The sequence below is a fragment of the Strix uralensis genome, chromosome 2 (assembly GCF_047716275.1).
Source record: "Strix uralensis isolate ZFMK-TIS-50842 chromosome 2, bStrUra1, whole genome shotgun sequence".
NCBI classification, from domain to species: domain Eukaryota; kingdom Metazoa; phylum Chordata; class Aves; order Strigiformes; family Strigidae; genus Strix; species Strix uralensis.
In genome coordinates, this window is record NC_133973.1 from 69,739,866 (window position 1) to 69,767,225 (window position 27,360).

The 27,360-nt window shown below is 42.7% G+C and overlaps 1 protein-coding gene across 1 annotated transcript in view; it reads left to right on the top strand.

Moving 5' to 3' along the window:
• SH3RF3 (SH3 domain containing ring finger 3) overlaps positions 1-27,001 on the top strand; it is a 257,874-nt gene extending 230,873 nt beyond the window's left edge. Inside the window, exons 9-10 of the mRNA XM_074859161.1 lie at positions 12,859-13,196; positions 23,731-27,001. Of these exons, the coding sequence (XP_074715262.1) occupies positions 12,859-13,196; positions 23,731-23,899 (507 nt within the window). The 3' untranslated portion in view covers positions 23,900-27,001. The remainder of the gene's footprint in view (positions 1-12,858; positions 13,197-23,730) is intronic.
• The last annotated feature ends 359 nt before the right edge of the window (positions 27,002-27,360 follow it).

Genomic DNA, 27,360 nt, shown 5'->3' on the forward strand with positions numbered 1-27,360 from the left:
AACCTTCACTCACAGCTCACTGTATTCAGCATGCTAGCAGTAGACTGGCATTGGGCTTCATCACCAGATGCCCCAGGGAGAGAAGAAGTAATTTAATGTGAGTCCATGGCCAACTTATTTTGTAGTAAAGTAGATTTCCTGTACTGTAGTTTTTATTCTCAATTCATGATCAGTTCAGAACTGTATATTTTAAAATGGAACTAGCTGGCTTTTTTGATGACTTCAGAGATCTCTATTCCCTCCTGTACAACGTTATGTTACTCATCATATCTTAATTTTTGAGGCAGAAAAGGGGGGAGGTCAGGCAGGCAGGTCCTATCAACACAATGGTGCCTGCTGTGGCAAAGGAAATGCATAAGCTAGGCTTTGATCAGGACATAAGAGAGAACTGATTTTCCAACTTTTAAAATTTTTCTGGACAGGTTTTGTCTAAGCCAGATACTCCTGGTTGGCAGGCTTTGATGCAACCTGGCTGAGAGATGCAGCTGGCCAGCAGGGAAAGTGGCACAGGAAGGTAGGAAGGGTGGTGGTCCCACAGGCTTGGGATGGATTTCCATTCACCAACTGTGAGAAAGTCAGATGTATGCCAACTACCCACCACAGATGTCTGTCTAACTTTTCTTAAAATTATTCAATTATGATCATTACACAACTTCTCTGGACAATCTATTCCTGTGCTTTCATATTCCTACGGCCAGAAAATTCCCTATTATCCCTCCTGAATCTTTTATGTTTACAAATGAATCTGCCTTCTTCATGTCCTGCCCCAGGTGAACAGCTGATCAGCTTTCTCCTGACAGCCTTCCATATATTAGAGAACTAATAATGTGTTCAGTCCTCAAGAATTCTGTTCTTTCAACCTCACTGGGGCCAGTTCCTAGCCTTTCTTCACAGGTAATGCTTTCTAGGCCTTTGATTACACTTCCAGCTTTCCTCTGGGCAGTATTCAGCTTGCTAGGATCTTAAAGAGCAATGCACCAGAGTGGAGTTTTGCTGAAACCTTGTTAGTGACAATTAGCATGGAATAAGCACTTTCCATGGCTTACATATAAGATGTTTGTTAATATGTTTCCAGATTAAGTTTTCCTTTTTTGCAGCAGCATCTTGACTCATGGCCCGTTTGTGATCCAGTGTAACTCCCATGTCCCTTTTTGCGGAGCTGCTGGCATCTGTACATTTGATTTCTCCTTCCTAACAGTAGCATGTCATGGTTATCTTTGCAGATCTCACCATGGTGATTTGGGATCATTTCTCCGTTTTAGGAAAATTGTTCTGAATACCCTGTTTATCCTTCTGTTTTTGTGTTAACTCTGGCAGGCAACTTAGCCTCACACAGCTGCTCACTCACTCCCCACCACAGTGGGAATGGAAGATAATCAGAAGGGTAAAAGTGAGAAAACTCATGGACTGAGATAAAGACACTTCAATAGGTAAAGTAAAAGCTGTGCCTGCAAGCACGGAAAAACAAGGAATTCATTCTCTACTTCCCATTGGCAGGCAGGTGTTCAACCATCTCCAGGAAAGCAGCGCTCTGTCACACATGACAGTGACTTGGGAAGACAAATGCCATCACTCTGAATGTCCCCCCTTCCTGCTTCTTCCCCCACCTTTTATTGCTGAGCACAACATCATATGGTCTAGGATATCCCTCTGGTCAGCTGGGGTCAGCTGTCCCAGCTGTGTCCCTTGCCAACTTCTTGGGCACCCGCAACCTACTCACTGGAGGGGCAGCATGAGAAACAAAAAAGGCCTTGACAGTGTACAAGCACTGCTCAAGAGTAACTAAAACGGAGTGTGTTGTTACCCTTGTGTGGTCACAAATCCAAAACATAGCATCATACGGGCTACTATGAAGAAAATTAACTGTATCCCAGCTAAAATCAGTACACCTTCCAACTGCTTGCAGGCTTCATCAGCTTAGTGCCCACTGCTGGTTTTAGAAGTGCACTCTCTAGCTCACCTACCAAGTACTTAATTAAAAGATTGACTAGCATTGGGACTGAGACAAGCCCTGTTGGTACCTAATTCAAATATCCTCTTGATTTCATAAAAAATCATTAACTGGAAAACATTGCAAAGCAACTGGTAGTATCTGGTTATCTGCAGTTTGAGTTCTTGCATGTATGCTACTGAGTTAAAAAGAGGGAGTGCAGGACTAGAAGGGACCCCTCAAACACACACATTGCTGTCCTGTCAAGAAGTTGAAAGAACAAACTCATGTGAGATATTCATCATACTGCCTGCTCTGCTGTGGGAAGATTGTCAGATACAGCAAAGTAATCATAGTACAGGAGCTTGAATAAAAGTCATGATTGCTGAACTAATGGACTACTAATTCTGTTATCTTTATAGGCAGAGACATTCCAATCAACCATGATCAAATTGAAGATGAGACAATTCTAAGTCAATGTTTACCCACACTGTTTTGCTAAAATGAAAATAAGAAAGGCTGTCAGTCTGTACAGACCATCAGTCGATCAACCACTGCAGTCAAGGGGAAATCTTCTTGCACTGTTATCTGACTTGTGTAAAGGGTTTTTCATCTTCATCTATAGTAGGTGGGCTCAGAGATGGACTATTATGACAAAGCTGTCATTTCTGCTCCAGTGCAGTAGTGATTTTATCTTTATATAGTTTCCATCATTTTCAGATGTGAGGTGTGTGTGACCAACATCTTCATAGAGACATTTTGAGCTTGTGTGTCAAAATTGACCATTTCTTGCTGCTAGTTGGCAGGATCCACCTTTTATTTCATCACACTGGCCTCTTCTGCATCAGTCAACTAGCTGGCAGAGTAAAGAGGAATACGCTGTATATATGTTGTCATTGCTAATTATTTCTGCAGTAGTCACATGTGAAAACACCAACCAGATGTCACTGCCTCATTGCATGGAACACTCCAGACAAGCAACAAATTTGTGTCCAGAGAGCTCTTGAGATTACAGATGTGACTACGTGTGTAACCCGTGTGAGATGCCACTCACTGGCTGCACCACTGAAATTATCCTACTACCAGCTTTGGCACAAAGCATGTTCTCAGACATCTTGGGTTACCTAAATCAACTTAAGCCTGACATTTGAGCTAAGGTGTTTTGTCTCACAGTTGGGGTAGGATGAGGAAATGGAGAACATTGGCTTAAGTGGCACGCATGATAAGAACATTGGCTTAGGTGGCACACATGATAGGTGGCAATTAGTTAAATCAGTGCAACTCAATTGCATTTAATTATATGGTCATACCTGCAGGTCATGTGTCAGGGAAAAAGCAGCGGATAAAACAAAGGAAGGGAGGATAGAACAGAGGGATAAGACTGCAATATAAAAACAGACTCAGTGCAAAAGGGAAAAAAGCCACAGTGCTATTGACTCCCCTTCCCTACTTAGACCCTAGTTGTTCCCTTTGGTTAGCTCTGTTTTTCCTTGATGATCCTTCTTGCTCAGCTCTTTAATTTAAGAAAGTGGAATTTTATGCTGCTAAAGACTTGACATCAGTATAAGGGTATTGGGAGGGGTTTTTTACCAAATAGTCTTTGATGGGTCCATTTTTACTTTTTAAGTAATAAAAAGATGAAACTAGGAAAAAAGATGAAATCCAATTTTTGCTGAAGAGATGATGCTTTTATTACAATGCTGCCAGGGCCTGAGCAGCTTCTAGCAAGCTTTTTGCTATTGCAAAGTTTACTAGTAATTGCAACCCAAGTGCTGTGACATTTGGAAAGCCACACCTTGGTCACTTTATCAAAGAAGTTGTCATTTACATGCCTGAGCATTCCTCTGATACTGACAGCCACTTACTTTGCAATCCTTTAAAATGATTCTGGGATTCTTTCTTAATCTTTTAAAGAGAATATGTGTTCAATTGGTCCTTATAAGAGAAAAGGACTTCAGCCACCTCAGTGTGTCCCAGGAGTAATTCACAGGGCATTTCTTGGAAACATAGTAGGACTGAAAATGCCTGTAGCACAGCTGACAGGGGAGATTACAGAGACCTCAGCTGCTTTGCCTGCAAAGCTCATGCACCATAATAATTGATCACACCTCAGCACGCCAGACAACAGCTCTGTCCCTGTGCGGTGCTGCTGGGTACAGTGAGACCTGCAATGCCCACGGAGACAGAGCACCTGGGACGCCCTGTGATCCCCTGGGCGCACAGAGGATGAGCTTTCCCTTACTCCCAGAAAAGAAGCCGTCGGCTTGAGCATGTTGGTATTTCTCTTCTTGATGCTAATAAAGTATCTCTTGCCTTGTTTGAGAGACAGTTTCATGAGGGCAGGAGGGAGCAGGGGCAAGACCTAATTTTTTTAATGCACAAAAGACATTAGGAATAATCTTTTGGATGCTCAGATTTGATGCTGTAGGAGATGCCAAAACTGGAGGGCAGTCTTCAGAGAGACTGAATTTTTCATGCTCATGGCCTTGATGGTGTCAAGGACCTGCTTCTACAATGTTAGACCATCTAAGAACCATCAGGGCCCCTCTCAGCCAGTCCAGGCTGCCCCAGTGGCATTGTGAAGCCCAGCTAATTTTCAGAAATATGTTGCCTGAGCAAGAGGAGCTTCTGTTTTCATCACCTCTAGGCCACAGTCCATGTGGGTGTGATGTGTTCTGTCAGTCTCAGCTGACTCCTCAGTCTCTAGCTAAATGCATCTTTTATGAATTGATGAATTGTTTGTAGGAATTATTTCACTGTAATGTGTTCTATTGTCTAGTACATGCAAATCCTGGCAATTTTTCATTGTCCACGGAGAGCCCTTTTTCTCTTCCATGGGGAATTGATTTTGAGAGAAGAATATTCCTCCTGCAATGCCTGAATTTTTCACAAGCAATCTTCCCTCTGAATGCAGGCCAGCCCAATACTGTTTAGTTTGTTGGAAGTGCTGAAATTACAGCCTGAGGTGGCACAGCTGCTGGAACAACATCAACCAAGCGGGAATAGATACATCAGTGACAAGGGACAAGATGACCTCCAGTAATCCAAACCTTTCACCCACATGTTTCTGCTTTCTGTAAAAATACAAGTCTCACTTGCCTGTCGTTTAATAAGATTACAAAGCAAGACCAAGCAATTTTAACTGTTTGCTTCTGAAATGAAATCCATCCCTTGTGGATGGGGAGAGCCAGAGCTAACTACGTGTAAGATTGGAGTATGTCAAAGCACATCCTGACTTCTGTCATTGATTCTCTTTCATTCAGGTGTTCAATGAGTGAGCTTGCTCTGGTTTTCTGCAAAATGTGAGTGTTGCTCCCAGTGCTCCTCAGGACCAATAAATCTTTTGCACTTCCTTATGAGAGACAAGAAGTATCAAGCTAACTAGTCAGTCTAAATCATCTTATTTAAAAACACTATTTCTAAGCAGTTTGTCTAACAGTTAATGTGTTTGTACATCTTTTTCTCATTTCAGAATCCTGTGCTGTCAATAAAGCTGTGATAGATTCTTCTCTAGCTTGAATAAATGAACCTAAAGTTTCAGAAGGATGCTCATATTCTGTCCAGCTGTTTTGCTTAAACTCTCTGGAAAGTACAGTTAGTCTACACAGTTGCCTAAATCATCTGGTCATACTTGATTTATATTAAAACACAGGGGGGTTTGCTGGACTTCAGTTTTGGGTAGGTTTTCTAGACACAGTGTAGCATTATGTAGGAGACCCCCATGGTAGCTCCAAGGAAGCCCTTGGTATGTACAAAGGCAGTGTAATGCCAGGTTAGGATGTGAACTGGCTCCAGGAAGCAATAGGTCCTTGTCAGCCCCATCACCAGTGCTTTTCTGGCTCCTTGGTGCAGGGTGAATGCTGCAGCCCCTGATCTACAACCTTTTGCAGAGCAGAGATGGAGCTAAGGAATCCAAATAGCAATTGCAGGGCTGTGAAAGTGCTCTGGTGTTACAGTTCCCAACCTTTTGTGTCTCTTCCTTGGCTGACACTGCATCCTGCCGGCTGCCTTTTGCCCTCTCTCAGACCCCTGCAGCTGAGGAAGTCTCTGAACAGCTGATTTCCCAAAGCTGGGAGGGCACAGGGGAGAGCTTATTCCTGTCTTTGTCCTGTTTCCAATGCTCTTGCCCAAATAGCTAATTTTTTTATCATAGCATTACTTCTCACTGTTTTTATGATATCTTTGTAGCAAGGTGGAGTCACCCTGTGTATGCTGTAAGTGCTGTTTCATTTACCTGTTGGGACTTCCTGAAGCAGAGGTTGGATTCATACCATTATTTTAATAGCCCTTGCTAGATCTGTTCTCCATTAATTTGTCTAAACCCCTTTGAACCTGTTCATACTTTTGGCTTCCGCAATACTGTGTGCAGTAAGTGTCCATTTAATTATGCGTTGTGTGAAAAAATGCTTCCTATTTTTTAGTTTCCACCATTTGCCTGATAATCTCGTTAAGTTCCCCCTAATTCCTGTATTGTGGGAAATAAGTGATCTGTTCGCAAGTTACCTTGTCTGTAGGGGATTTTGTAGGCCACTATCAGATTTCCTGTCAGTTGTCTGCTTTCCAAGCAGGCATCTCCAATGTACAGGGGTTGTTCTACACCTCTCATGGTCCTCATTGCCATTCTCTGTGCTGTTTATAGTTCTGCAATATCCTATTCCAGCTGCAGTGGCCAGAAGATGGGACAGCATTCAGGAAGGTAGGCATGGCAGGGCTTCTCCCAGCACTGTTTTCTGCAGATGGTTTTACCTTTCTCTCTAAACCTTTCATAACAATTCCCAATCTTCTCTCTTGCCTTTTTGACACTGCTAAGCATCAAGTTTTCTCTGTGAAAATAGGCAGTTTAGAGTCAATAGTACCATGGGAATACTTGGGATTTGTATTCCCAGAGTGCACACTGTATTCTCTTTTTGGCCAGTTACACAATGAGCATTAACTTTTCCTGAGTATGGACGTTTATTGCCTTTAAGGCTCTTGCTTTATAATGGAATTCATAATTCTCATTTAATGTGAGGGTAGAATTAAATGCCTAGAAAATGGGATTCACAAAATCTGACAAGCAGAACAGGTGTCTAAGACAGCAGGAGATACTGGTAAGGGAAGGGTGGCTCGGATCTCATTTTTTTTCTCTGAGGAAGTTACCTGCTTCCACTTAGGATTCACAGCATGTGTCCAGCTCTGCAGGGTGCCAAGGTTTCCTTCCAGAAATAAATGATGAGGATTTCTTATATGACAGAGCAGAAACTCTTGTTCATGCTTAGTCATCCCTTGCTTGAAGCATTTGCATGAAACTCCTTGATTGATTTTTTTCTTCTGAAATAAGATGGGAAACCACATTCCCCAAGGAAAGTATGTATGCTTTACACATCTCTGTATAGGCTGTGCAGGGGGCAAGAGAGTGGAGCAGAGAAGGAGAGATTTCAATGTTTTGTGCTGAAGTTCCCTTGTTGTAGGATAATCAAACATCCAGTGGATTGCTGAGTGAAGAAGGGAGCTGAATGTCAAATATATACAAGGATAGAATGCCTACTCCCTTCTTTTGTGTCCCCAAAGAGGTTGCTCACACTTCAAAGGAAGAGATGGACTAGGATCAGGACTAAAACACATCCATCTGAGCTTAGTTCTAGAGGCAGTGACTGCTTGGAAATAAGTGGAAATGTTGCCACGGGCTTCATGAGAACCATGGTTTCATCATCTTCTTTGGTGTTATCCTTGCATTTCACTTTATCAGTACACAGTTTTGAGTTACTTCATCACAGCAGTAGTTTTCAATTCCCTGGTGCTCTGTTTCAGCTGTTCCCACTAAAAAATATCACTGAAAACTGTTATTGGGGCATGGAGTAAGTTGCAAATCTTAACAATTTTCCATCCTTTTCATAATCATCCCCTATTCCCTACATACCAGACCAGGAGAAGCAAGGAAATACAAAACTATCCATCCATCAGCTTCTCCCTCCATCAAACACAGAAAAACTTGAATTTCAGCGTAGCAGATCATCTATCCCTCATTTGCCATTAATTGTGTTAGTGTTCTTTTTGCTTTCTGCCTGTTATGAATTCAGCAGCCTCCAGGAAGCTCACCAATAGCTGAGACTCTCTGCTTCCTCTTCAGGTTTTCCCTTTGACTTTGTTCCAGTGTTTGAAAGATCTAATATGCCGTCTAAATTGAATATTCAAATATATTTTTAGATTCCCTCTTTATCTCTTTTAGTAGTCTCTAGAGCCTTGCATCCGCCCCAGTTCAACAAAAGTGTACGATGAAGTGCCTATGTGCTTTGCTGTATTGGGACCTGAACACTAATTTCTTCTTAGTTTTGTTTTCAAAACATTTGAAATTCCCAATCAGGTCTAGCTGCAAGACATTTTTCTTATTTTCTCCTGGCTTTAATACTAGTTATCTTCAAATTAGTGACCATAAGTTTAATATGTTTGTGCATGTATGTAAGCATGTTACTACCACTGGGATTTAAAAACTAATGATATTATGATTCTAAAATCATTTTTGTTCCTTGGCATGTAACTTGTATACTGAGATTATAATAGTAGACTTCTGGCCAGAAGCAGTTGTATCCATTAAAAACTAAATCTCCTTCAAGTATTTCCATACAATATATGATACAAAACTAGTCTTTCCCTAAAATTAGAAGTAATCATGTAGTAATTACTGTTGTCTTGTTCAGTATGTCACCTATGCCTCGTGAGAAATAGTGGCAAACTGCAAATGATAAATACATATCCAAAGACATCCTAAACCTGAAACTTTCCTTTGTGATGATGCTGGTTTGTTTTTTGCTCTTTTTAAATAATTATCAAAATCTCAAGTCAAATAATTTTACAGATTTTAAAAATCCAAATAGCTTTTTTCCTAAACGATGTAATCCAAAATGCCACCTACTCTTTCAGTGCAAGCATCAATCACCAGTAACCAAGTTGGTATCAGAATAAAGATGTACTGTTCTCCAGACACTAACTTAAATTTGCTGAAACAAATACTGACCAAGTTAAACAGACAATAAAGGTGGTAGTTTGGGCGTACCGACTGATAGATGAGTTCCTCATTTGTTCTGTAGGACTCAGGGCAGCATTTAAACAGTTTTGTTTCTCTTTTCTTCATTTTTAAATGAAACCTTTTTTTCTCCCTCTGGCTCTCTTATCTACTGATGTAACTGGTGTTGCATGAGAAATTACCTCATTTCAGTGGCTGGAGCCGGTTTTTCTATCAGCTGCAGTAAGGTTTCCTCATTTATTTAATGAGCCTGGATAGGTAGGAAATTAAGTATTAGGAGCTGCAGATGAAGAAAACTAAAACAAAAATTTCTGTTTATTAGGGTGGTTTAAAAAAAAAAAAAAGATCTGTATTAATATAGCCAGTACATATAATTGGTATTTGGATTATAGCATGATTATTGCTTTGCAGACAGGGGACTCCGTTATCACTCAGTCATCAACGAAGCTGCATTCTGGGCTCATCTCATCTCTGAGGCTGAAAGAGGAGCTAGTTATTATCTTCAAGTGGGGTTATTAATGAGGGGAAAAATCATCCCCAATTACTGTGAAGCAAAATATTTCAACATTTACATATCTGAGACTTTAATTTTGATCTAGTCCTTCATGAGTTCTTAAGCTCAGACTGTATTCACTTTTCCAAATGTTCCCACAGCGACATATGGAGGGGAACTTGCACCTGCCCAAGTGCTGGCTTCCCCAGGTATATGCTTCAGGGTCACAGAAATGCTGCCCGTCCTATCCTTGTGTTGCCAGAGACTGATTTCCACTGAGATTCCTTCATGCTACACCATAGGAACAGAGTCTCAAGTGTAGGCTTCACTAGAGAAGCAAGAAATTCTGACCTGCCTATGCTGTATGTTCACAGTCCTTTTTGCTCAAGTAGAAACAGCCTGAGATTTATTTGAAAGAGCTAATTTCACTCTTCTGCCTTTTTTTGAACAAGGTATTGATCCTTGTGAAATTAATGGTTTGGAATTTTTGAGTCTGAACCTCCCAGAATAAAACCTGAGCAACACAAAGGTGATGATTTAAATTCAGTTAAACATGTGGGCAGTAACCAGGAGATGGGAGAAGTGCTGTCCACACTGTGAATCCATCCATCAACACAGATGCGAAGGTCTGACCTTGGCAGGTTCAGGAGGTACAGACGTCAACACAGTTTGCAGTCAGTTGGAAATGTAGCTACCAGACAAAGAAAACTCAGTAATTACACAGCTGCTTCAGTAGATTACAGATTTCCTAGAAAACAATAAAACAGTCATCTGTGAATGGAAAAAGTAAACCATCCTTTTTTTTCATTCAAAAGCTTAATTCCTGAAAGTCATCAGATAAGTCCTCTGTAAACTTCTTATCTCTTTTCAAAACCCACAGTCTGTAACCAATCAGTGTAGATTTCTCTACAGCATTTACGCCCACTAATGCCTCATTGATTTAGAGTGAAACTGCTGAAGAAAGGACTGTCTTGGACAGCCATATAAATATTAAATTAATTTCTTGTGAAGGATGGCTGCTATTACACTAAATATTAAATGAATTCATAATACTTGGACATTTGAAATAAATCACTGCTGGGAATGCATACTAACATCCCGTTCCAAATCTTTTCTTTTTTTTTTTTTTTTATTATTAAAGCCATGGAAAAGGACCAGTTGCTCTCAAAGAAATGTACAGCTTTCTAACACTGGAGTCATTCACAAATTCCCACAGCACAAGAAGGAGTTTTAACCTAGTCCCATTTTACAGATGGGGGCAGCTGGCATGATGGAGTTTAGGTTGAACTGCTGATCACAGAAGGTTCAAACCCAGTCTGTTTCTCATGAAACACATCACAGTAAATTATCAGCTCCCGACAGTCCTTGTTTTGCTTGAAGTGCTCTGAGCAGCATCGGCAGAGGATCTGGCAATGTGATACCAGAAGGCTGAGAGCATTTGCCAGACTCAAAAGGGAGAAAGAGCTGGACATAATGTCTAATCTCCAGGCACCCAAAGTGGTTAGTATCAGTTCACCTCTAAGTATCTTGCCCAAGGGCACAGTGGGAGGGATGAGACTCCTCCGGTTTTGACTAGCAGAACTAGGCTTAGCAATTGAAGTCATCTCCCTTGAGAGAACAGTCTCAAAAGTTTAGTAAAATGCTCAGTGGACTAAGAAGAGCTAAAAATCAATTCTTTACTTTTCCTTTTGTTAAAGTAGAACAAAGGGTACATCAGCAAGTTCATTATAGCTCTCTATTATCTGAGGGATAGTAGCTTGAGTGTAGAAATTTATGCCAGGGCTAACTGTGTAGAGTGGAAGCCATTCTTGTAAACAAAATTGAATGACTGTCAGACTCATCTGCTTTTTAATGTGCAGATGGGTGTGAATATATGCATCTCCTTCCTTCCAAAGATTTTTGCTTCTATGCCTTAAATGGTCTAAGTCACACAAGTTTTTTCTAATGAAAATTTGCCAAGGTATTTAAATTAGAAGTAAAAATTAGAAAAGCTGCTACCACATAGGAATATTAATTGTTCATTATGCAGGGCTTTAGTTCACATAGTTACTTTGCATGTGCAGAGCTGCCAATTAAAGAGGCTCAGAGTGCTCACTGCTGCACAATAGCTGTTTCTCCAGAGCCCCACAATGGCTATTGTATTCTGTCACTGACCTTTAGACACCTTCAAATGCATATTGACACAGTATGCTGGGATCATTAGAGCTATTGTTTCAGTGTACCACAGGGAAAGGAGAGTTTTGCAATTTCATGAAGAGCTTTAAAATTTGATATAATGATGACAGCAGCGCTATTTCTTAATTAGAGAGTGAGAGAAAAAATGAAGTATTTTTCTGGTGCTTCAGGTGAATTCCAGCATGCACACCTACCACAGTTCCCACAACAGTCCCTTCCCATCTGGGAAAAAAGATGTTCATCAGGGGCGTTTGGTCTGCTTTTCTATTGTTTCCAGGGGAAATTATTTAGTATTTTTGACCTGATGGTGCCATATGGCCAGCCTCCCTTAGCTTCCGTGGATTCTGCCTGGATGAACATCTTGGCAGGATGGATCTTTTCATCCTGTAAGTGACAAACGCCCTTTTAAACAGAGTGTATAGTTGGAACTGGTGGTATGCAGGAGACTGGGATCTGGAAGCATAGTTAAGACTCTACTCTTCAAAAATCAATGAACATTGTCTCTGTGATAACAACTATATGCTTCATTTTACCTCTTCCATGTCTTAACATATAAGGTATTTCTGTTTTCTTACCAGTCTGTGACAGCTAAAGAGTGCAAACAAGAACTTTGGGAGCAGACATATCAGATACTCCAAGTACATTTACTGTAGTAAAACCAAGCATCTTCTAAAAGCTTGTATTTATTTTATTGTAGCCCTCCTATTCTTTAAAGCTGCTTTGAGAAATTACTTCAGCAGTCAGCACATAAAAGAGAATCATTTTAAACCTTGCATGGGACATTTTGTCTACAGAGAATAAATAAATTACTGGCTTGTATTTCCAAAGAGTGTTCCTGCTTGAAGATAGAGAGTTTCTGTTCCAGAAGTATTGCAGTTTCTTGGTTCATTTTTATCCCCTGGGATCCTATTATAGAACAAATTATCAAATATAGCTAAACTTCACAGCCCTAAGTCTCTGAAGATAGTCTTGAGTAATGGCTTGCACTTCTGACAGAAGAGGAAGAAATTTAACAGATCTTTTGCAAAACTCCTTGTGTCATTAAAATTGGAGATAATCTTTGCAGTAAGTTAGGTCCTTACTCTGCTGAATGAGTTGAAGCCCTGTGGATGGGGATCATAGGATCTTTATTACCAAAAGCTGAATTTCTACCTGGATCCACCTCTAGTCATGGCAGTTTTGGGAGGTTTCCAAAAGAAAATCGAAGGGAGTTGGTATGTCTGCTCACTGCCCATATTTCATTTGGTTCCTTTGCAGAAGGAGAAGAAGAGCGGGCTGCTGAAACTTCTAGCAGGAGCATCAACAAAAAAGAAGTCACGCTCCCCACCGTCCGTGTCCCCCACACATGACCCCCAGGCAGCCATCGAAGGAGTCCTGCAAGGGGCAGTGGGACCTGAGCTCTCCTCGCTCTCCAGCCATGGCAGGGCTGGCTCATGCCCTATCGAGAGTGAAATGCAGGGAGCCATGGGGCTGGAGCCTCTGCACAGGAAAACAGGCTCCTTGGATTTGAATTTTTCCATCCCTTCTCCTGCCAGGCAGCCCCTCTCTTCCATGGCAGCTATTCGGCCAGAGCCCAAGCCTTTGCCCCGGGAAAGGTAAGCTGTGTATCTCCTGAGGTCACCTGCATCCTCAGGGGGCATTTGGAGGAGGGCTGCAAGTTTAACTTGCTCAAGGGTTGTTGCAGTTTTGCTGCTTTGTGGATTGACTGTAGGTGGCTCAGCTGTCTTTTAGGAAGACAGGACTTACATGCATCTGCCCATTGAAAATCATTCAACACACAGTGCAGGTTTAATATTCATTGATTAAAAAAGGGGTGAGCAGCACCTGTCCATGGAACTGTACAGCCGTGGTCTAAACATGGAGGACAGCAGTGCTTTCGCAGCCCAAAGGATGTCAATGCTGTTGGAAAAGGCCACTTTTTAAGTAGGACCCTATGTTTTAATAAACTTATGAGGTTGTCATGTGATGCTTCCTGCCTGGTGGCAACAGAGATGATGTGTTGGCTCGCCAAGGCCATTTCTGGCCTGTTCTGCAATATCAAAGACTGTTTCAAATTCTCCTTGTGTAGGATACTTACAGATAGTGCCATCTTCAGGGACTTGTTACCAAAAAATGTAGTCCATTTCTAGAGAGAAACGTACCGGTGATTCTGGAGTACATTTCAGCAGCCTGCTCTGAACCTTGGTACCTTAGAGTGACCTTGCAAACCCAAAAAGAGTAGAGTAGGAACACCAAAATACAAAAGCAGATGGAGATAGAGATAACTGACTAGAAACAGGGGTACAGAAAAGAGCTAGGTCTCCATGTGCAGGCTTCAGGTAAATGTTTTCTACAAGACTGCAGTTTGAGGACTGGGAAGGATAATGCACCCATACGATGCTGTTGAAATGCTTTCCACTCAAAAGTGATTGAGGAGAACATGTTTTTTACAAAAGTATCAAAGCGTTTTCAAAAAGCAGTCTAGGGAACTCTTGAGTTGATATTTAAAACAATTTTCGAACAATAGTAAAGTTCCAGAAGTTTGAAAGAAAATACTTTTGTCTGGGTGTATGTAAGAGGCTGAAGGGAATGGACTGGGCAAGCCACCTGACCCTGAATCCAGCTGGGGTCATGGAGCAGATAATGCAGGGCATAGAAGGGATACTACAGGACAGTCCATACCTTACACAGTGTTTTACTGAATGGAGGTTGAAGTTTGGTTGGGAAGGTAACAATGACAGTGTAACATATTTAAACTTTTCTAAGGCAGCTGGTTTGTTACTGTAAAATGTCTTGCTGAGTAAACTGTACACAACTGACACAGCAGATACTAAGTGGATTGAAAACTGATTCACTGGCATCAAATCTAACTCTAGATCAGAAATCACTAGAAAATTATTGTGTGTGTATGTAGTGTAGCCCAACAGGAGTTGGGTCTTGGACCTGCACTTTCCAACATAAAGTCTTTGCTGTTCAGAACAGAGGACTGAAGTGGGATGTAGGTGATGAAGAGCACAGACCCGTTGGTACAGAGCTAATTCAACTCATTGGTAAGGACAACACAGAGTAACAGTGTATTTCAGAAGAGCCAGATCTGAGGCAAAGTGGAGCAGCCTTAGAGAAGCATTATAAGAACAGTGAAAAGTTTAAAACAATATACTTGCAGTGAGTGATACAGGGAGCTCTGGTACACCTGGTAAAGAGCAGACTTAGGAATGGCTTGGTAACAGTCTGTAAGACACTGCAGACAGGACAGACATGGGAATATTTTTACTCTAGAGTGGGCATTTTGCCTGAAAGAGGTGCTGTTGTTCAAGCACAGCTATTAGACTTCAAGCAGAAATAAATACAGGCAAGTTCTTCAGCATTGTAATGAAGGCAGTGAGAGCAGACTATCACAGTAGTCTCTTGTCCTTAAAATCCATGAAAAAACAATTTAGTATAAGGAGTGAAAAACCAATCCCTATTTAGGCACACTTAATTTGGTCTACATCAGTTTAGATTAATGCTATAAGAAAAGCTAAATCAATATAAACCAGATTTAGCACCAGTGTAACTAAATCAGTGGAATGCTGCACCTTTAGTTAAATGTAGCCATGAAAAGAAGCCAGGAAGAACATCCCCTGACATCTCTAGAGCTGGCTGTTGAGGTGCTGCTCTCAAAGTTTTACTGTAGAGGTGTCCAGACACTGCATTTAATATGCCAGGGCTAGTCCCATATCCTACAAATTTCTCAGTTCACCTCAGGATGATCCAGATAGTGAAACATTTAACTGATGACAATTTTAAGTGACAAAATAGAACCAGAGGGACATGGGTTAGCTGTGTCTGCTCAGCCATGCTGGAATCAGGAGTAAATAGATTTAGACTGCTAAAACTGACTAAATACTTCCAGTTGCAGTATATGACAGTAAGGAACTTACTCTGATTTTAAGCATTTTAATTCCTGAGTCTTAAATCCGAAAATAAGCTATAATTGAAGTAACCCTAATTATACACAGCAGGCAAGATTCTCTAATTGATTTATGAATTAACTTCCATATCATTGGTGAATCTGCATTCCTTAACTGATCATATGAGTTTTTTCATGCCCATAATGGGAAATATTAATTACCTTCATGCACTAGGAAGGATAATGCTTAGTCCTGGAATAATCTGAGCAGATACATTAAACACTTGTCTCCTACAAATTCATCCCACATCCATCTGTGCTCATTAAATCATCAAATTGCTCAGAAGTACCAAATGATATTTTTTTTAAAACAAATTACGGTTTTCAAACCTCTTGTTCTTTTCACATCTGGCAATGGAGGAACTCGCATTCAACGTAGCTCAGCTCCATATTTTGCTTGTTTGCATTTTGGTGCATTTCATCCACACAGTAGGAGCAATTCTCTGAGAAAGAAAAGGGAGGAGAGGGAAAAAAAGGTTAGATAAACAGATTCAGATGCTGGATGAAATTTTAAAAAGCTGCAAAGCATTTCAGTGCACTTAGCTGTACTTGGCTTTCTATCTCCCAACGCCCATCTGTGCGCATAGAGACAGAGCACTGAAAGGTTGGAAGAAGTAGCACATTCCTTAATATTTACGGCATTTGAAATGAGGCTCACATAGGCAGCAGAGCACCGCTACTTCTCCCATAGAGGTTGGCTTGCAGCTCCAGCACTTGCCACATCCAGGCTACTGATCAAACCCGAGCGGTCATGCCACTAGTTGTATCGGAGGTGCATTAAAAGGCTCCGATTGCTCGCAGCTCAGCACTCATGATTTAAGGAAAGAATTGCCTATTCCGCTGCCTGACAGCGCAGCCCTTTGTGGGAGTTACAGCCGCTCAGACAAGAAGGTGAAGTGAGCTTCGCCTTCTCAGAGATGCTGCTAATGTTTATGCTCTTATTAATTTTTTGTGCATGGGGAGAACGAGGAAAACAATTATTTTATCTTATCCTACTTGATATTCCAAAACCTCATTATGGGTGGCTGGATTAGAAAGGAAATTGCTCCTAGTTCTGCCATAATTTAGCCTTGATATTTAACTGGTTTGCTGGGATAGATAGTGCCCATCTCTGCCTTCTGGGTGTAGTTTCCCACCATCAGTTTATAAAACCACCTTCCTTCAGCTGCTCTCTGTCATAAAGCATCCAGCAGTCCAAGCAGCAGAGCAGAGAAATTTCCCAGGTGGTATCCTTGTCATTTTGTGTTGCAGTGATTGACTGTCAAGTGACTACCCCATCAGGCTGCATGTGCCCCACACGCTCTTTTCCACCTACTGCTCCGTCCAGTTTCTGCTGGTGCAAGAAACAGGACCAGTACAGGGATGCGCTGTGGCCAGGCAGAGCCTGGGCCACAGACTGGCCCACATCCCACCAACGCTGTCGGTTCACATGGGAGAGGGGTGTGCTGTCTGCCTAACAGCACCAAAGCAAAATACTTTCCTTGCCACCCCCTTCAAGAAAATATGACTGTATGTTAAGCAAAACAGGAGCACTGAGCGTGCATGTCTGTGTGCATGAGTCATGTTCCCCTTGCTGCCTGGCACTGTTCCCAGATGCGAACCTGAGTAAAACATGTCACGCGTTGTTGTCTCTTATATAGTAAGTGGCACAAATTCTGCCATGTTATATTCTGATAAAGACTTACTGTCACGACTGGTGTATCTGTGCCATGTTTCTGTGGTTTTCACAGAGCCTTCAAGCAAGTTGTGACCACAACAGTGCTGCAGAATAAGATGGGAGCAGTGAGTTTGACCTTTAAAATAGACCCCTCTATGTTTCCATGTATCCTTTCTACAAATCACTGCCACGTTAGAAATTGAGGTCCCAATTCAAGGAAGCGTTCAAGCGTGTGCTTAATGCCCATTGACTTCAATTTTGCTGCACACATATATCTTCTTTGCCAAATGGGGAAAGCAAAGGAAGGGTTTTTTCTTTCCTGGAAAGTGATACTAGAGAAATGACCCCAGGAGTAAGTTCTGACTGAACAGTGACATGTATGCACATGGTTAAGTGCTTCTCTGACTCGAGATACCTGCCTTAGGACTGAGAAACTAGAATTAACCATCTCAGAAATTGAATCCTGCAATATTTCCAGCAGAAGGGTAAAAGATCAAGCTGAGATTTGTTCTTCTAAGACTGCTGATTCAGACACTGTAATATGGTGAAGCTGGTTCTGGCTTGTAGTGTGCAGAGTCACTTTGCAGGTCTCTGCAATCTGCCAGTAAAAGGATGAAGAAACAGAACTCCACCGATAAGCAAGAGCAGTGGTTAACTGAACTAGATGCTTCATTGTCAGCGATTATCTATCCTCACACAAAACTAACTGTGTATCCCTAACACACGAGGGACCTGTTGGAGTCACAGGACTGGACTCCTGAAACCTGTCCTTAGTGCATGATACTTTGACAAACAGAAAGCTGCATTAAGCATCTGAATTCAAGCACTCCAAATGGGACCAAATTGGAGGTTAGCCCTGCAGATCTAATTTGCCTCCTTGTACATTTGTTTTCTTAAGTTTCTGTAGCTCATCAGTATCCTGGATGCACATATTGACTCAGTGAGCAGATACTCAGTATTTTGGGTTTTTTTTCCTCAGTGTCCAGGCCTGAGCTCAGCCCTTAATTACTGATCAGTTCTGATCAATAATGTTCAATGCCTGTCTGCACACACTGACAGAGAGCTAGCACGAGTAATTTAGACCAGACAACTGACTCCTACGCAGCTATGGTGCATGAGATGAGTCTCACTCTGTGGAAAGTGTGGCACAAGGCTTTGCAGCTGGAGGAGTCAGAGAAGCCACTTTCCCCACACCTGTGCTACTCTGAGTTTCACTGTGGTCACTTACTAGACATCCTCCAACCTCTGCAAAAGATGGGGTGGTTTTGGCAGCCACACATCTCTTCCACGTCAGAGCCTTGACTCGCGTCCAGAGCAGGACATCTTGTGCACTAAATGAGGCAGGCATCCTATGGGAAAAATAGTATGCAATCATGTAATGTTATATTGCACACAAGCAAAAGTGAAGTCATGGGCAATTTTAGTTGCCTGTTTCTTCATCTCAGATTCATGGGTGTGAAACATTCCTGTTCTGTTAAGATAGTGGATGTCTTTATGCATCTACATACATGACATCTTTAGTCAGTTTGCTTTTTTAAAGGAAACAAAAGCAGGACTTCCATCATGTAACATCTATTTGAGGTTAGGAGTCTTAGCTGCACCTTGCAGATGTCCACAGCGGTAGCAAAGCGAGAGCTGGGTGGGAGAGGTGTTTCTTTTGACTGCAAGGATGAGTGCTGTGAAGATATGGGACAGTGGGATTCCCAGGTTTTGCTGACAACAGAGGGACAGGGATGATGGACCCATTCCCAGCTCTCAATGAGTTAATTTCTGCCAGGGTCCCCATCCCACCCTCAGCCCCAGTGCCATCCTCTACCCATTCAGTCTCTTGCCCCACAGGATATCATGTCCCAGCCCGAGGCTCCCTCCCACCAAGGCTCTTTGCTCCCCCAGACTCAGCTCAGAACAGCTGCCCCCTCAGCAGCCATACCCACACCATCTCTCAAGGCTTCCACTCTTCATCATGGTCCCACTTCTGCCTCAGTTCCCAGTTTTCCTCCCGTCAGCCTCCCTCTCCCTTCACTCCCTCCTTCACTTTACCCTGCTCTCTAACTCCCTGAAGTTTACCTGCCCAGGCAAACCCTGTCCCCCATCCTTGCTGATACTACTCGCAGCCTCTCCTCACGTATTTTCTCTTGGGCACCGAGGACTCTGCCCATGCCACTGCCCACCCCAGACAGTCCGCTCCGGGGATGAAGTGCCCAACCCGGGGATGCAACAGCAGCCAGCAGTGGGAGAGTCCAACACTGAGTCTGTGCCCTGAAAGAAAAACAGGAGAGGAGCCCATTCCTAGGAAAGGAAGAGAAATGCAACCTCTGAGGTCCCACAGAGCTGGGACACCTTGGAGTATGAATCAGCCAAGATTTTACCTTCTGTGCTCATACAAGCCTCTACTAAGTAGGTACCATTTGGGGATAGTTTGAATGCTTTTAACCTGGCCAAGAGCAGTTCATTTTCTAAAGGAACACTGTCCTTGACAGACCAGCAGAGCCACAGGACGGGTCTTTGCTCCCAAGTATGGGGAGCTGAGAGCAGCTTGTGAAAGCACTCACCTGGGTCCTGCTGATGCTGCAAAAACACCCTCATGTTATTCCTGCAGGTGGTGGGACCATTTGGGATGAATGTGGGACCCTCAGCCTGACACAGTCAACTGCTGTGGAGAGTTTGGGCTAAAATGGTTAACATTTGGCAGAATTACAACTATCCGAGAGTATGATTTACAACAAAATACCAAACATTGTTAATAGTAGGCAGAGGGGATTGCCATGCTTGTCATCATGATTGCTACCCAGCTAATTAACATTTTTAAAAGTTGGTAATTTAGAGGTGTAATGTGACACAGACAAAATTGAGAGAGCTCTGAGATCCATCTAAAATGCCAGGAAGCCAGTTGGTGTAAGAAAACCTACAAATTTATAGTAGCTTCTCAAAGAGGGGACAAAAGGGGAAATGAAAAGGGGAGATATAAATAGAAGTATACAGGGCTGCCTTTTTGGGAGTGAGGGAGGATGTCTGAGAAAAGAGATCTTTTCTGCCAAAAAAATATGGCTAATATATGTATTTGCAATTCAGTTCCAGAGAATAAACTAGGCTGAGATGCCACCTGGAGGTCTGGAGGGGTGACACAGCAGTGACCTGTGGTGTGGGCAGCCCCATGCCAGGCCCCACTTCAAAAGCCTCTCAAGGGAAAAAGCATAGCATCTTTTTTCCATCTCGCATGGAGGATTTCTTAACCGATTTGCAAGGTCCTTCGTATCTAAGATTTCATTATTCTATCAAAACCACTTTGGTGCTATCCTGTGAAGTACCGTAGCTAATTAAATTTAAACCGTAGCATTTGGGGTTTCCTTAAATGGGAAAAAGTACTTCATTTGGTAATGCAGCAACTGAGATTTATTTTTCTAAATCTCTAAGGAGATGCTGTGTAGAACCCCTTTTATGACGATGGGCACATTCCTGTTGAGCGTGGTCACCTCCCTCCTCATGTGAACCATTTAGGGACTAGCAGCTCCTCACCCCTAGGATACAGTCTGGGTTTAAAAGGATGGGTCAGTGCTTAAGGTACGACATGAGGTGTTGGCAGTTCCAGCTGGGTCTTTAGGATGACCCTGCCCAAGACACCACCTTTTTCTGTGTTTCTGTTTCCTGATCTGCCAAAAGGGTCTGTGAATACCTCCGCACCACTTGCATAATGTTGAGGTCCAACCTTCTTCTTTCTCAAAGCCTCTTAGATCCTGGTGCAGAGCTCCAATGAGCTGTGATTGTACATAGAGTTGTGAGATCTGAAACTTGGCATCATCTTAGCTAAAATTGTTCCACTCTGATAATTTAATTAATCAACACTGCAGCAGCGTGTTTGAAATAATGTGTGCATTCATTTACATAATGGCTGTAATTGGCAAAGCTTCATAATATAAGTGTAGCAGTTCCACAGATGATAGCATGATAGGCCATTTTCCTGCAGCCAGCCAGCAGCACACGTTTCAACCTCTGTTACTTGCTTTTCCACAGAGGAGGGAAGTGACAACTAGATTTATTGACCAGAGGACAAAGATGACCACCAGATTTTTGATGGCACTTGAACACATATATTTTCTACATGACTGTGTTGCTGTGTCAAGATTAAAAGGCCATAGTCAGGTTTTAGAGCAGAATCCCCACTCCAAATGGAGATTAATGGTTTTCCAATAATGAAATACCAGCCAAAGCTGGTATTTTCACTGTCGTGTCAAAGTGGAGTCCCTCGTTTCAGAACCGCAGTCACTAGGTACCTGAGTAATGTCTTCAAAGAAAATTAGTGACTGCTACTGAAGAGCCCCTTGCTTTGGTACCATCTCGCTGGGAATGGCCTCAGGGAGTGTTCCAGAGCCTCCAGGGTATGTTGAAGTTAGTCCTTAAGGACAAGATATTATTTTAAATAGATACTCCCCTTGTAACAAACATAACTGAGGCATCACTGGCCATGCAGTGGTTGTGGAAATATTAATCCTCAGGAGATGGGCTTTAGGTAATCCATTGGCATCTTGTAACTATCTTATTATATTTACTACTTTGCAATTAGCAAGACAGTTATTGACTGTTAACCAAATGCCAGATGACTGAGAAAGTACATGTACTGAATTAAAAAAAACAGTGCAGCAGAAATATATTCCCTGCTCTGCACACAAGTGCGTTGATATAAAAGGGCCCAATCTGTGCTCTCAGGAGGACACCTGCTGATAAGCCTGAGTGTAGAATAGCCATATCAAGATCAGATCTGTCATTACTTCATTGAAATGAAGTGACACTTGAAAACTAAGTTCCCAGAGAGCCCTGTGAATGGTTCAGGACAGGGGCTCCCTGTTGCTTTGGAGAGTGCTTCGAAAGTCATTTGATACCTCTCCATTTTAGTTTCCCTTCCAGGTTTGAGGGACCCAAGGTGTATTCTCAAGAAACATGAGAAGAAAAATGTGAACTGCTTTACCTAACTTCTGCCAATATCGCAGGCAGTTGGTGGGAGCACTGCAAACCCCATTTTTCATCATCAATGGAATGGACAAGGGAATAGTTACATGTGTCATCTAACTCGACTTCTGTAAGGTCTTTGACACAGTCCCCCACAACACCTTTCTCTAAATTGGAGACATATGGATTTGATGGGTGGACTGTTTGGTGAATGAGGAACTGGTTGGATGGTCACATTCAGAGAGTAGTGGTCAACAGTGATGACTGGTGTCCCTCAGGGGTCCATATTGGGACCAGTACTGTTTAATATCTTCATCAATGACAGACAGTGGGATCAAGTGCACCCTCAGCAAGTTTGCACATGACACCAAGATGTGTGGTGCAGTTGACATGCCTGAGAGACAGGATGCCATCCAGAGGGACCCAGACAAGCTCAAGAAGTGGGACCATGTGAACCTCATGAAGTTCAACAAGGCCAAGTACAAGGTCCTGCACCTGGGTCAGGGCAACCCCTGGTATCAATAGAGGATGGGGGATGAAGGGATTGAAAGCAGCCCTCCAGAGAAGGACTTGGGGGGTACTGGACATGAGCCAGCAATGTGTGCTTGCAGCCCAGAAGGCCAACTGTATCCTGGGCTGCATCAAAAGCAGCGTGGCCAACAGGTCAAGGGAGGTGATTCTCCCCCTCTACTCCACTTTGGTGAGACCTCACCTGGGGTACTGTGTCCAGCTCTGGGGTCCCCAGTATGGGAAAGACATGGACCTGTTGGAGCGGGTCCAGAGGAGGGCCACAGAAATGATCAGAGGGGTGGAACACTTCTCCTATGAGGGAAAAAGAAGAGAGTTGGGGTTATTCAGCCTGGAGAAGAGAAGGCTCCAGGGGAGACCTTTTTGTGGCTTTTCAGTACTTAAAGGGGCTTATAAGAAAGATGGGGAGGGACTTTTTAGTAGGGTCTGGTAGATTCAGACTAAATATAAGGAAGAAATTTTTTACGATGAGGGTGGTGAGACACTGGAACAGGTTGCCCAGAGAGGTGGTAGGTGCCCCATCCCTGGATATACTCCAGGTCAAGTTGGACGGGGCTCTGAGCAACCTGATGTAGTTGAAGATGTCCCTGCTCATTGTAGGAGGATTGGACTAGGTAACCTTTAAAGGTCTCTTCCAACCCAAACGGTTCTATGAGTCTATGATTTTTGGATGGAGGAGATACAGTGCTGAATGAGATGTGTTACAGCAGAGGCAGATGCTGCCCCAGGAGAAGGTGGTCGAGTCTCTGGCGCAGGCTCGGCACACAACCAGGATCAGGGACCACCACAAGTAGTACAGCCATTTGACAATACCTTTCTGCTTTCATGGTCTGGCTCTAGAGTATGTCCTGGTCAAGTTTCCAGTCAAGCTGGCCAGAAATCTCCCCATCATACTGAATTTTATTAGAAAATACAGCTGCCTCAGGTACAACTGGTATGTGAAAATGTAGCTTAATGATGCTTCCAAAACTACTTTTCTCCAAGATTTCTGGTTCTGGTGCCTGGCTGCTCCCATCAGGCACAGGCTCAATCGCTGGCTGAGCAGGTCTTTGTGTTTCTGTCTCCAAAGGTACCGCGTTGTGGTCCCGTACCCGCCACAGAGCGAGGCCGAGATCGAACTGAAGGAAGGTGACATTGTGTTTGTGCACAAGAAACGGGAGGACGGCTGGTACAAAGGGACGTTGCAGAGGAATGGCAGGACGGGCCTCTTCCCTGGGAGCTTTGTTGAGAGCTTCTGAGGACAGCTCGTCGCTCTCTCAACTGGAGGAGCTTTCAGGGGAAACTGCATAGCACAAGAAGAGACAGCAAAGAGAAACTGGACTGACTGATAACCACTGCCATTTTTATTTCCAAAGACTCCCCCCCAGGCCCTTCAGTCTACAGCTCTGGAGACACAGTGCCCCACTGTGCTCCTGAGACCATGTGCAGTGCATACAGTGGTATGTTGAAGTAGTGCCTTCCACCTGGAATCACAGACTGAAAGGACGCCCATCTGGACTGTACGTAACCTAAACTCCGGCTGTTAATCCTTTGTGTAAATTATAGAGAAGATATCTTTAAAAAAAATTAAGAGGAAAGTTGTTATATTGCTGTAACTTATTTGTCAGAGCTGCAGTGTTCTTATTACTGGCCTATGCAAGATGGATCTGAGAGTTCAAGGAGGTGTGCTAGGAAGCTCTTAAACTGGGATTTCATTTTCCCGAGGGAAAAAGCGGGAGGGAAGGGTGGAGAAAACCCCAGCTAAAGATCAGTGCATCGTCGTGCAAGAAAGAATGAGGAGTCCAAAACATTAATGTCGTGCTTTCTATATACCTCAAAGATATGCTGCGCAAGTTTGTCAGTGCGTGTGTTAGTGCTCAGAGTCCAATACCATCCGGTGTCCTGGCGCTGCCGCCAGGGAGGTCCTGGAGGAAGTACGGCTCCACCATTAAACTGTGGTTATTTGAGCAGAATCCCTTTTGCCTGTCTTCTGCCCTTATTATATGCAGCATGGATTTTTGTCCTTCAGTATCACTTTCCATTGCTTTTTTGTATGACGTAACTTTTTACTGTAAGAATTGCTCTACTTTATATATATTCCTACTAGATCAGACATTTCCTCTTTTTCATACATCTGGTGCTATTTTTTTTAATTGTTAAAGATTTGGTTTGGTTAAACAGAGAGGCTGCAACAAATTTGCATTCAATGTATGAAATTAGAAATGTACCTGAAGATCGAGATCAGACTGCTTGTTCATGCTTTATAGAGGAAAAGAGAAAAAGCCACTTGGTCACTGATAAACATACCTGGGGGAGCACACCTGCGCAACACGCACACGCTCGCTCTCTCCTACGTATTTAGAGTGGCTGAAGACCCACGCTGAAGCACAGCATTTTGTCTGGAGAGTGATGATTACTCCAGAATTGGAAGTAATTCCCAGAGGAGTCGTTTTAATTGACTTTTTCATGGCAATAAGAAGAACACTGCAGGTTCTAGCACGCACAGGGACCATGGAGTTTTCCTCTGTCGTTGCATCACGGAGACGAGAGCTGATCTGCGACGGCTGTAATTAGCGTTATCGAGATGTGATTTCTTACTGTAGAAATGCACAGTTCTGGAGACTGTTCAATTTCTTAACGTGGTCAAGCTACAATACAAACCGTATCAGGCAATATAAGCTTTCATCTACCAGGGACTTAAAGGTGCAATAAATGTAAAGGGAGTTTAGCCAGTTATTCATATGAAGCAGAATGAGAAAAAAATTCCATAATGCGATTGTGAGAGTATTTAAAAAGACATCGGCTTTTGAGGAATGAAACATGATGAAAGGCTTTTCGTAGCTGTATCCGTACCTTGCCTTTGCCAGCAGCTGGCTGTTTGCCAAAGCCCACATGTGGTGGTCATTTAAAAGCGTGTCGGAGGCACTGTAACCTGGAGATGATCTTATTAAAAGGAAGAGGCCCAGTGGGTGAACATCATTACTGTGTTACCAGTATTTCGTATGCGAAGGTGTAAGTTTTGTTTTCATTCAAGCCGTGTATACTAGTACATATCAAAACCCATGTAAGTGAGCGTTCCTATTTAAGTTCAGCTCCGTGACTTTGTTCTCTGTAAAATAAGTTTCTTCTTGCTGTCACATGTAACAAACCGATTCCAGAAACACAGTCCATGGCCAAGTATAGCACCTTCAAACAGGGAGGCATCATTTTCAGGGTGTTTCTTTTTATACTTAACGTTGCCGCATTTGTTCATATTCCAGATTGTAATGAATCAGCCACTAAAAGTTTAGTTACTGTTGAGAGGAAATTGCCTTTTTATAACCAATAAGAGCTGAAGAAATGTCTTCTGGAAAGACTTGTTTGAGACTAGAGCCATAGCTGTTCCACTTATTTGGTCCAGATCAGAATTGGTATCACTGCACCTCAAACAGTAAACTGCACAGTTAGCGAGTCAGCAACACCAAAATGTGTGTTATCGATTCCAATAAAAATTCTGGGTTAGATCTGTCAGAGATGAGGAGATTTTTTCTGACAACTTACAGTGGTTAAAGGCCTCTTAAAATTCTGTTCTGTGGGTGTATTTACTACACTCAGAAAAACGAAACAGGATGACGGCTTGCTTGCTGCCTGTTGTGTTTAGCCAGATCTAAAATGGTTCCAGATTTCCACTATTCATGCTTAACTCTAACAGGACAAAAGTTGATGTGTGAGAAGATCAAGGAAAACACACAGATGTTGTGTCATGAAATGAGTGCTTTCAAATATATTTTGCAGGGATGATGGTGGTTTTTTTAACAGACGACAACCCTTCCAGTCATAACTCCTGCAAGGAAAAGTATTGGGGTGGGGGGATGGGGGGGAGTGTTTCTATTTTGATAACAGCTGTTTCTGGCCCCTGTTTATTGCTTATCATCACAGTTTGGGTTACTGAGTAATCTTGGATAAATCACTTCCATGCCAGGAGCACAAGTGCAGAACTTAATACAGCTCAGTGATACGAAAACGTGACCCAGTGCTATTTGGAGTCCTGGACGCGAGATGTTCGACTCGTACTGTGGTCTAATTTTTACCTGTCATACCAGGGAAAGGGGGAGGAGGGAGCATCTGCATCTCCTACAACAGGGCGGGGAAAAGAAAAGACTCCTTCTGGTGGCCTCAGTTTGTAAAATGCCAGGTTTGCTCTTCTAGAAATGGGTTCAAGTAATTGAACAATTCCTTTGAACTTTGCACAGCTCAGAAAATGTTTTTGTTATACATGAATGTTAACGTGATTTAGAAAATGTTGGCGGATATGAGTACAAATGAACTACAATGACTGTGTTTCTGATTCTTTAAATAAAATAAACATTAAGGCAACTTGACTGAGGTTCCTCTCTCTATTAGATGGCAAAGTGAACAAGCAACGTAAGTGGCTCTGCGGTTCACAAAGAAAACAGAGAAGACCACTCTGCAAACCCCGCTGGTCTTGAGCAGACCTTAAATCAACTTTGCTGTCAGTAGTAATTCCCACATAAATAAAGGCCTGTTAAAGGTGCTTGAGCAGAAGTCGGAATCTCCTTCTGGATCTTCTTTTGGAAGATCTTGGATTCTTCAAAATCTTGAGAAGTTAACAACTTACCTGTGGGACAAAAGGTGTGTAGGTCCAGAGGAAGAGAGCGAGGACAGGCTGGGAAGAGGGACTAAGGTGGCAAGGCTGTGGCAGAGAGGCTGGGAGGGGATG